General features: G+C 37.5%; 1 protein-coding gene across 1 annotated transcript in view; it reads right to left on the reverse strand.

Moving 5' to 3' along the window:
* Positions 1–12337, reverse strand: part of LOC124775999 (protein bicaudal C homolog 1-A) — a 135932-nt gene that overhangs the window by 23155 nt on the left and 100440 nt on the right. Inside the window, 2 exon segments of the mRNA XM_047250840.1 lie at positions 429–566; positions 12080–12187. Of these exon segments, the coding sequence (XP_047106796.1) occupies positions 429–566; positions 12080–12187 (246 nt within the window).

The following is a 12337-nucleotide window of genomic DNA, read 5'->3' on the forward strand; positions in this document are numbered from 1 at the left end:
ATCTGCCAACACATTCTAATTCCAGAATGAGATTTTCACTCTGCAGCGGAGTGTGCACTGATATTCAAGGTTCGCAGGAGAGCTTCTGTGAAGTTTGGAAAGTAGGAGACGAGGTACTGGTGGTAGAAAAGCTGTGAGGACAGGGCGCGAGTCGTGCTTAGCTCAGTTGGTAGAGCACTTGCCCATGAAAGGCAAAGATCCCGAGTTCCAGTCTCAGTCTGGCACACAGTTTTAATCTGCCTGGAAGTTTCACATTTTAATTGATTATGTCAAAACTAACAGATTTAGTCTCTCCTACAGAAAATTAGTAGTTTTGGGTATATTCAGGTCTAATGGGACTAGAAAAATACAAGTTTGCCCTAATGAATGATATACATAAATATTTACATACATCATATTTGATGAAAAATGCTCTTAATAGAACAAACCTTCTAAGGCCATATTTCTTTTCTCGTCATAGTCAAAGAGACTTGTTTGCTGTGTTACAATCTCCACATTTTTCTTCTCACAGCTAGATGCCCTGAGATCAGCACAGTCCATTAGATCCAACAATGCATTTCCAAGCCCTAAAAACAATAAAATTATTAAGCTATGCTTTTAACTTTGATAATTTATTGCAATGTTTGTTGGAAAGTATAAAATTCATAAAAATTATTATTCTTCATATATTGTAATAGGGGTCAGTTTATTCAGCAATTATTGTTGAAAATTGTGTATTTGATAGTTAATTTTTTTCCTATCTTTAAATTCTTACTGACATGGCATCATGCCTCTACCATAATAACTAGCAACCATTTTTCACTAAAGTAGCTTACTTTAGTGAATACAAAATACATAAATGAGAAACCAATATTAAAAATATATATTACTTTAATAGAAATGCAGCACAGTTGATAAATGAAAATTTACTGACTTTCCACTTCCAGGGCTGCAACAGCCTCTAGATAACAGCAAGCAGGAAACACAATATAGAGAGAAATGCATGCTAGTGAAGAACGTTCACTCAGGCAATCAGTTTGTCTCGATACGTTTACACGCAATGTCAAAGAACTTGATCAGTTTCTTAGATTTTATTGACCATAAAGTACCATTGACTGATGTCACAAAGTAGTGAGTGAGTGAATGAGTTAAGTTTGGGGTACGTGTTACTCAATGGGGGTTACATTGTTTGCTAATAACTGGCAGCCCACTGTGCCTCATTAGCAAACTTTAAGGCTTTTCATTTTCTGCTGTTAGTTGCAAAGATATGTATGTGCTGTATGTTTAGTTCAAATGGCTCTAAGTATTATGGGACTTAACATCTGAGGTCATCAGTCCCCTAGACTTTGAACTACTTAAACTTAAGTAACCTATGGACAGCACACACATCCATGCCCGAGGCAGGATTCAAACCTGCGACCGTAGCAGCAGTGTGGTTCCAGACTGAAGTGCCTAGAACTACTTGGCCACAGCTGTATGTTTAGTATGTCATGGCAATGTCCAGTGGTTCAAGTTCCCTGCAGTCTCACTCAACATGTTGTACCCAGCTTGTTGGTAGCCATCATACTCAGAACCTCTAGCTTTGTTCTCTGGTGACTATGTTAGGTTGCTTTAGGTTTTCAGTGGTGTCTCAAATTTTGTGTATGGGCACCTACAGCTGTCTTACAAGAACTCTGGCTTTGTCAAATGTTGTAGGCTGTGCACAATAAAGACTGCTACACTAATATGTGTGTGTGTATATATATATATATATATATATATATATATATATAGTGTGTGTGTGTGTGTGTGTGTGTGTGTGTGTGTGTGTGTGTGTGTTTTGCAATGTCTGAGGCTTTTACTAGATCCTTAGTGGAATCTACCAAATAACTTGCAGCCACTGTGGAAAACTGGTTTGATGCCACTCTGAGGAGCAGTTTGTCCTACACCTTTGATACAAGATAAGTGCACAACCAGCAGCTGCTGTTTTATTTTCTGTAGAATTTCCTTTTTAAGTTTGTTAGTGTTTGGATTGTTTTACTGTCGTAATGGTTGGGTCAGTAAATGTTATGCAGCTCTTTCAGTTCTTATTTCATCTTGTTTGTATCATCAATGCAGTTTGTTCAGGCAGTGACATGGATGGAACACTTTCCTGCTCTTAGGGTTGTATGATTTGGCATGTAGGTATCAGTAGGTATGTGTTGGTTTTTGGTAGACCTTGTGTCCGAATTTACCTCAAAGTTCTGTAGACCTTGATCTTCATTGTTAATGGGATCAACTTGTCCACATAAATTCTGGCTGAGTATCTGGTTAGAAAACTGTCCCTTGTGAGACACAAACAAACCACAAACTGATACAATGTAGTTCTCACAAAGTCTCTTTGCCGCAATACAACATGAAACTGATACAATGTAGTTCTCACAAAGTCTCTTTGCCACAATACAACATGAGAGTATGTGCATCCTTCAGAAACAATTTCTGATATGAATGACCTGGTGGAGTTACGTTTATCATTATCCTGTCTCACTCGGCCTGGTGAATGTGATGAGAAATGAGAAATTAGTACTGCAGATGAATAGATGTTTTTCGATTTGTTTTATCAACATAAAATTTGAGTGTTACATTTTGCAGAAAAAGCTCTAACATTAAATCTAATAGTAGTCCAGTGTACCACACCCATTAAAGGAAGGCCCTGCTTAGGCCCTTTTCTCCACCTTCCCAATGCACTGTTCATTTGTTATAAGAGGAAGAGAAGCCATGTTGTTGTGAGTGGAATGAATTGGTGGAAGCCTGTGAAAGTGTGACTGAGGTCTTTTTTGTAAAAAAAAAAGAAAGAGGTCACTCTGGAACTGTCTTACATCGTCAGAAGGTCATTCCTGGCACTGCAGTTCACTTCACTATTACCCACTTCCAGAGGTGAGCTCACTGATGTGTGCCACTGCAGTGGTACTCTTTTAATGTAAGCCAGTTTGAATCTTTATGGTAGATGAAATTTTTCTTGCCCGTATTTTTTTACAGCAAGGGGAGGAGAGATGATGGCATAAAATTCCACATTGCCTGATTGTGCCTGTGTCCCAGATTGAATTCATGTTCTCTCTGCAGTGGGGGCATGTGACACTTTATGGTGATCCACCTGCCAGATGTGAACATTAAGCTTGGCAGTCCCCTTGCTTCGAAAGTAGTAGGCTGTGTGCTGAACTGGGAATTATCCTCCTCCCGCCACCACCACCACGAACACCTTTGGGTCTCTCAGCCATCAATGGCACACAACTTGTCACTTTATTTGTCCACATGAAAAGCCAGCTGCTTTGTCGAATGTGTGTTTATGCAGACTGTGCTAGACTCTGTATGCAGTATATGCACTCCCTTCGAACAGTAGAATTGCAAGCTCAATTTTGGAAAATTTTGGCACACTAATAACCCAAAATAATTGTTGAATTACTCTTGGGCACCACTCTTTGGAACTAGATTCTGCACCCACCACAGTCAAACAGTATCGCCAGTTTGAAGAAAGCCAGAAAGTGTAATGGATGCTGACTGGTAGGAAGTGTACCAAGAACCATTTGTAGTGAAATAACTTTTCACTATTTACTGTGAAACTAAACAAACATCTTTCACCTATTTTCAGTTGTGAGGGTGTCATATTTCATAAACATCTTTATAAACTGTCAAGCAAGAACATGATGCATTCACTTGCTTGTCGTGTCACTATACTTAGTAATAGCCTTTACATTTATGTGCACTCCATCACTTTTTGTATTGTGTACAACTATTTTTTGGTCATTGTAAGACTTTATTCTGGAACATATGCAAAATCCCGAAGATTGGCTAAAATTTACAGACGCGTGAAATTTGGCACGGACTTCAATGCGAGATGGCTTTAATAGGTTCCACAACGAAACACTGTCTTGAAATTTGGTAGAAAATCTGAATAAATTCTGGTCGTATGTAAAGTACACAAGTGGCAAGATGCAGTCAATACCTTCGCTGCGCAGTGCCGATGGTACTGTTACCGATGACTGTGCCGCTGAAGTGGAGTTATTGAATGCAGTTTTCCGAAATTCCTTCACCAGGGAAGACGAATGGAATATTCCAGAATTTGAAACACGAACAGCTGCTAGCATGAGTTTCGTAGAAGTAGATACCTTAGGGGTTGCGAAGCAACTCAAATCACATGATACGGCCAAGTCTTCAGGTCCAGATTGTATACCGATTAGGTTCCTTTCAGATTACGCTGATACAATAGCTCCCTACTTAGCAATCATGTACAACCACTTGCTCACCAATAGATCTGTACCTACAGATTGGCAAATTTTGCAGGTCGCACCAGTGTCTAAGAAGGGTAATAGGAGTAAACCATCGAACAACAGACCTATATCATTGATGTCGGTTTGCAGTAGGGTTTTGGAGCATATACTGTATTCAAACATTATGAATCACCTCTAAGGAACATCTATTGATATGTAATAATCATGGTTTCAGAAAACATCATTCTTGTGCAACACAGCTAGCTCTTTATTCGCACGAAGTAATGGCCGCTATCGACAGGGGATCTCAGGTTGATTCCGTATTTCTAGATTTCCGGAAAGCTTTTGACACCGTTCCTCACAAGCGACTTCTAATCAAGCTGTGGGCCTATGGGGTATCGTCTCAGTTGTGCGACTGGATTCGTGATTTCCTGTCAGGAAGGTCGCAGTTCGTAGTAATAGATGGCAAATTATCGAGTAAAACTGAAGTGATATCAGGTGTTCCCCAGGGAAGCGTCCTGGGACCTCTGCTGTTCGTGATCTATATAAATGACCTGGTGACAATCTGAGCAGTTCTCTTAGGTTGTTCGCAGATGATGCTGTAATTTACCGTCTAGTAAGGTCATCCGAAGACCAGTATCAGTTGCAAAGCGATTTAGAAAAGATTGCTGTATGGTGTGGCAGGTGCCAGTTGACGCTAAATAACGAAAAGTGTGAGGTGATCAACATGAGTTCCAAAAGAAATCCGTTGGAATTTGATTACTCGATAAATAGTACAATTCTCAAGGCTGTCAATTCAACTAAGTACCTGGGTGTAAAAATTACGAACAACTTCAGTTGGAAAGACCACATAGATAATACTGTGGGGAAGGCGAGCCAAAGGTTGCGTTTCATTGGCAGGACACTTAGAAGATGCAACAAGTCCACTAAAGAGACAGCTTACACTACACTCGTTCGTCCTCTGTTGGAATATTGCTGCGCGGTGTGGGATCCTTACCAAGTGGGATTGACGGAGGACATCGAAAGGGTGCAAAAAAGGGCAGCTCGTTTTGTATTATCACATAATAGGGGAGAGAGAGTGGCAGATATGATACGCGAGTTGGGATGGAAGTCATTAAAGCAAAGACGTTTGTGGCGAGATCTATTTACTAAATTTCAGTCACCAACTTTCTCTTCCGAATGCGAAAACATTTTGTTGAGCTGAACCTACATAGGTAGGAATGATGATCAAAATAAAATAAGAGAAACCTGAACTGGAACAGGAAGGTTTAGGTGTTAGTTTTTCCCGTGCACTGTTCGAGAGTGGAATGGTAGAGAGATAGTGTGACTGTGGTTCGATGAACCCTCTGCCAAGCACTTAAATGTGAATTGCAGAGTAATCATGTAGATGTAGAACATAGTGTGGCAATCGTGCCTTTAATTACTGTAGTGTAGGCCAGTAATGCATTGCTCACATCCTGTTAAATGAAAGCAGTTGTATCAGACAACAGTTCCGAGTTCATTCATGTTGCTCCTGAGACTCAGCTAAAAGTCTAGTATTAGTGACTTGAAAATCATCACACTACAACAAATAAATTATGCAATGATTTTTTTGCATGACTTTGCCACACACAAATCCAGTAGAATCCTTTACTGGTCATCCGGTATTCCTTTGGGTTGTTAAGATCCTATCAGCATCATATAAGAACACATGCATAACTGTATGGATCTTTTGGGTTTCTGTAACTGGTTTGTAAATGTGACTTCACAAATATTGAGTGGTCAGTCCAGACATAAATTGACTAAACAGACATTACAGGCTGGAGGATTGTAATGTGGGACAAACTTCTTAATTGCATATTGTAAAATTACAGTATTTCATGTAGAAATGTTTAAAGTAACATGAGGTTCCTTCAATCTAGAATCTAGGCACTGGATTGCATTGTATCCTTCAGGTGGAAAGTCTGCCTCGTGAAAGGATTTACCAGAATAACCATCTGTCTTGGTGTAATAGTGCTGTAAAATTGTCAAGGGAAGTTTTAAACTGTCACTTAACTCAGCATTTAGCCGAACTAGAAGTCACTTAGAAGTGGTTTCCACATAGGAAAGACCTAGAAATAGTTACTTGTGGATGTAACAATGTGACCAGGAACATCCAGCTGTAGATGGTTCATTTCTGTCTGTTGTGAGTTGGTGCAGAAAGTACTTAGTAGTGTACAACCAACAAGAGAAAGGTTGAAATCACACTGATGCGCTGAATTATATATTAAAAAACCATAGCATGCAAAAATAGAAATCTCGTTAGCTTTATCCCAACATTCATGCTGTAAAAGTAGGACTTGTGCAGAATTCAGAAGGGTCATACACTGCACCTTATTACTAAGGTGAAGACACAAATTGATGTAGAAGAAACTGTGTTTTTAACAAAATGATATTTTACCACTTCAACGTAATACCCACCAATATTAACACAGTTCTCCCAACAATGAACTATTTTTTTTATAGTTTTTGCAGAAGTGTCAGTCTTGTTTGAGCCAATTTTCCAGAAACACTTTGACCACCTCATTGCTGCTGCAATTTTTCCTACATAATGCCTTCTTGAGTGGAGGAAACACAGGGAAGCCAAGGGAGCCAAATCCAGACTTTAGGAAGAATTAGCTAGTATCTCGTAACTCATGTTTTCTGCATTTTGTTGGGTCATGGGGCAGTGTGAGAATGAACATTGATGTGTAGTAATGTCCCACACTTCCTTTTAGATTCACTACGTTTCTCTGTCATTGCTAGTTTTACTTTGCTGGTGAGTATGTCTGAGTAATAGGCCCTGTTTATTGTTTGCTGATCTTACAAATAGGCACAAATGACATTTTGAGCACCCCAAAACACAACCAACGTGACTTTCTCACACTGATGCTTGCATTCTGCATTTCTTTTCGACAAGCAAGCTAATGTGCTTCCATTACATGCTCTGTCTTTTGGGCTATGATTCAAAATGGTGAACCCAAGTTTCATCAGACACTAAAATCTTATCTAGGAAAGGGTCACCTTCCCTTTCATAGCATTCTTTTAAGTCTGTACAGGCTCAGTATTGTTTCCTTGTGTTACCTTACCTAAGATGGAGAAAGGGGGAGAAAGGAGGAGTTGTCACTCACATTAGAAAGGGTTACAATTATAAAAACATTGACATTCTTAAATAATTTAGTGATCAGCATTTTGAAGCATGTACCACACAAGTAGAAACACACAAAAGAAAAATAATTATAGTCACAATACACAGAGCTCCAACTGGTAATTTCCAGCTATTCAATAAACATTTTGATGCAGTATTAAATTTCTTAACTTCTAAAAATAATGAACTCATACTAAGTGGAGTTTTTAATTTAAACTTTCTATAGGATAGTCACTGAAGATCCATACTAGAGTCTCCTACAACTTCTTATAATCTCATTCCCTTAGTACAGTTTCCAACTAGGGTTATGGGTACCTGCAGCACCGCTATTGATAACATTTTCATAGATACTACCACACTAGCGAATCTTAGTATAAGTCCAATATTTAATGGCTTTTCAGATCATCATGCTCAGTTGCTTACATTTAATGTAGTGGGGTCTGATTGAACTAATAACAGGAAGTGGGAAACTGTACAAATAATAAATGAAACAGGAATTCAAAGTATAAAAAACTGTTTGTGGAATACAGACGTATACAATTCCCCAAGATAAATGAAAAATATAACTGCTTCTGTAATATGGTCATAGGTAACATTGAAAACTTTGCCCTAAGAAAGTAATCAAAGCAAATAGATTAAATGTTTTAAAACCTTGGATTACAAATGGAATAAAAGTATCTTGCAAAGCAAAAAGAAGATTGTATTTAATGTCAAGGGAAAATGATGACTACAGAGCTAAATCATATTACAAATTGTATCGTAAAATTCTAAACAATGCAATTGGAACCTCAAAATGTATTTATTTCCAAGAAAAATAAATGTCTCTAATAACAAGATAAAAACTATATGGAACATAGTAAAAAGTAAAACAGAAAACTAATCAGGCAAATGAAGTTATGTTAAATGTAAATAATGAGTTGATTAGAGATACCTCCAAAATCCTTTCACTAGCAGACAACTTAGGTTTGCATAGTTCCTCAGAAGACAACTTAAAATATTTAAAAATGCATTTCCACTGAAGTTTGACAAAATTCAACTATATACCACCTCACTGAAAGAGATTTATAATATTGTTAGCTCTCTTAGAAGCAAATGGTCCAGTGGTTATGATTAAATCAGCACTACCATTATTAAAAGTTGCTCCTCACAACTTTGTGGCATACTGAGTTACTTATGTATGAATCCCTGCACAGCCGTACTTTTGCAGACAGGCTTAAATATGCTATTGTCAAACAATTACACAAAAAAAGGAGAAATCATCAGTGGAAAACTTCCATCCCATTTCATTATTGGCAATATTTTGAAAAGTGCTTCAAAGGGTTATGTGCAATAGACTTTATAAATACTTAATACAGAAAAATATTCTCATTCACGATCAGTTTGTATTTCAGAAAGGGTTTTCAACTGATCAAGCTATATTCACTTTTACAGGTGATATATTAGAATCAATAAATGAAATTTATTATCACTTGGAATATTCTGTGATCTGGCTAAAGCTTCAATTATGTTAAGCATGATATCTGTATACAAAATTTAAAAATTGTGGGACAACAGGAGTAGCAGGCTCATGGTTCTCATCTTTTTAATAAGAAACTGTGTTTGTGTATCAGGCTTACCACATAACAAGTCATTCAAAATATGAAACCATCAGAGAAGGGGTGCCCCAGGGCTCTATTTTAGGTCCCTTGTTGTTCCTATTATATGTTGATGACCTTCCATATGCAGTGTCACAATTTTGTCTTATTTGCAGATAATAAAAGTATTGGCATAAGAAACTAGTTCCCGTGATCTCGCTGAGCAATCAGCTAATGAAATATTTGTGAGTATCAATGGGTGGTTCACAGCAAATGGATTGTCACTGAATTTTGACAAGACCCAGTACATACCATTTAGTACCTCACACAGAATACCTGACCCTGTAAGTACAATATTCAAACAATGAAATTGAAGCAGTAGACAGTGTCAAATTTTTAGGGCTACCAGAACAAATTGACCACAACCTAAATTTGAAAACTCACACTCTAGACTTAATGAAACGACTTAGTTCAGCTACATTTGCACTACACACGATAGCAGAAATAGGCGATTTAAAAATGAAAAAGTTAGTTTATTCGGCCTACTTCCTTTCACTAATGAGTCATGGAATTATCTGTTTGGGAAACTCCTCTCACAAAGAGAACATTTTCAAAATTCAGAAATGAGTCATTAGAATTATATCTGCTGTCAGTCCTAGATCATACAGAGACCTCTTTAAGAAACTTTGTATTCTAACTACTACTTCTCATACTCATTAATCTCCTGTGTTATTTCCAACATGTCACTTTTTACACAAAATAGTGCAAAACATGATAATACTAGAACCAAAAACGATCTGTATAAGGACTATAAAAGCTTAACATTAGTACAAAAAGTAGTCAAATACATGGGTACTCAAATTCAAGAACTTATCAGAGCGTATCAAAGGTCTTGTAAGTGATAAATATCGATTTCAGAGAGAATTAACGAACTTCCTGCTGGCCAACTCTTATTCCATTTATGAATATCTTCACAAGGATTATAGCTCATAGCTTTGTCTGCACTAGAATTTTACATATCCATGTATCTGAGTAGGAAAAAACTGACTCTTTCCACATCGCAGAGACTCCTCTCCAAGGGATCCATGGAATACAATAAATGTAATGTAATATAAAGTAATTTCAGGACCGATGTGGTACTCATCGTGCTGTACTTCAGCCTGCAACTGTTTTTGCTGTAGGTTCATCTGTAATATGTAAGTCTTCACAAACGTGGGTTTGAAGTGAAGGGGTTGACAACGCAACTGGCTGGCCAGGACAGTGCTTGTCAGTCACTGAGGTTTGACTATTTTTGAACTGTTCTGACCACTTATAAAAATTTCTGTAGGTCACAGAACTTTCACCATACTGTAAAGCCATTCAAGGAAACATCTTAGCCAGTTTTTCACCTTCAGAAAGCAAGAAATGTATCACTGAATATTTTCCAGCTGATGTGTCAACTTCAAGTGGCCACACCATTGTTAAATGCAATATTGATGTAAAGGAAACAATTTTTATTTATCAGCTGTTCTCAGCTCATCTCAATGACACCATTCTAAGTACAAAGCTGCTACCAACTCATTTTGACATCAGTCTGTGTCTATTTCGTGTCCCTCATAATTTATTAATTATGTTTTAGAGCATTGCATTACTGTGCATTTTAGTGAACATCTAGGATGTTATTTGTATAAATTAGTCAACAGGCTTTAAAATTTTAAATTTTATATCTCGTTCAGCTGTGTCGCTGATGATGGCATGGCAGGATAGGTGGCAGTAAAAGAGTCAAGCAGTGGTGGACTACATTTGTGGCTATATATCTAAAGTAGTCCAGGAACATATAGGATGGAAGGGATGGAGGAGAGTAGTAGTTTTAGGATGAGGAAGGATACACTGTTCTGGGAGATGAGAGTGAGGAAATTGTGTGGAGAGTGAGGAAATTGTGTGGAGAGTGAGTACAGACAAGGTTTGTCTTCAGAGTTTCCTGGCTGACAATAGCTGCATAGTGAAAGATTAAAAATTTTGCAAGAGAGATCTGTGTGGGACTTAGATGACAGTACACATAGGAAATTTATCTTGTTCATTTAGTGAGCTGCTTTTGAGTTACTGTGTGCAATTTTTATCCAAAAAAGATCTTAAACATTCTGATTTGAAATAAATTACAGTGCTGTCTAGTTTCAACAATCACATAGACAACACTTACAGTAATTGTATGATCCAAGGAAGAAAGCTCTGCAAATAAATTTTATGAAAATTATTTTTCAACAGTTCACAATCTGCCCCTATGTTGTTATTTATTAGCCAAAGGCTATTTCAGAACTGGCTCTCCTAACCAGTTCCACATCCAAGGTGTCTAGTCGAATTTGTAATGGAACAGAAGGTGTTATTAAGGGTCATGGTATAAGGTTTGATGTACATTGCATTCCAGTGGAACAACTCTTAAACAGAATTAAGTATATTCTTGTCACTGTGCATAGTAAATCAAAACGTTAATATGCTGCTGAAATTATTTTGAAAAAATTGTGTAGAACATTTAACTAATGAGTACACTTTTTCAGTGAGATTTCAATGTATCAAAAATCTCACTGAAGAAGTGTCCCTAGTTGAATGGAAAGAAAGTGGTAAGGGACACATCAATTTTAGGGAAAATTTCCTGAATGCTGCAGTGGCCACCACACTGAAGTGGCCAAATACTGAAAATAAGAGTATTTTTGAAACATGAGATGTACAGTATTTTCCAATGCTGCTCTCTATAAGGGAATTAATATTCTAGAGAATTTTTTTCACTTAAGCTGCCCCATGAGGCACAGGCATGTGTGAGCACTTGCCAGCTTGCTCAAGGGAGGCTCAGCTAGTATAGCCCTATTGAACGTGTTCTTTGAGTGTACACGAGTTACTTGCCTGCCCACAGATGCTCAGCCTGGTTAGTATGATGTGTAGGCTACAGTATGGCTGCCTAAATGCATGTATGACAGTTCTTTGCCTATTTTTACTTCTTGCACTGTCTTTAACTAAGTACTCCTATATTTTTACCAATAAAAATGACTATCCCACATGTCACTAACAAGATTGTTTCATTCTTCTTACTTCAGTTATACATTTTTTACATATGCTTAGAACAAACTCACTCTGAAGTACAATTTGAAGAGACCATAACTGGTCAAGTGTGACAAACTTACCAGAAATATTTGTGAGAGTGTCATCCTGCACTGGAGAACAACTTTTTGTTCTTGGGCTCTCTGCAGGACTTCTTACTGGACTAGTTGAATGACTTAGTGGAGAATTTGCTGCAACATTGAAAGATGTTTCAAACAAACAATTACTTTTGTTAACATTCTGAAACTACTGAATTTGTCTACAGTTTCTAGCAGTAATAAAACATGAGAACAAACTTATAGTTTACAGTTTCTACCAACTACCTTTGCACGCGTTTGATT

Source organism: Schistocerca piceifrons, chromosome 2, assembly GCF_021461385.2.
Source record: "Schistocerca piceifrons isolate TAMUIC-IGC-003096 chromosome 2, iqSchPice1.1, whole genome shotgun sequence".
Taxonomy (NCBI): Eukaryota; Metazoa; Arthropoda; class Insecta; order Orthoptera; family Acrididae; genus Schistocerca; species Schistocerca piceifrons.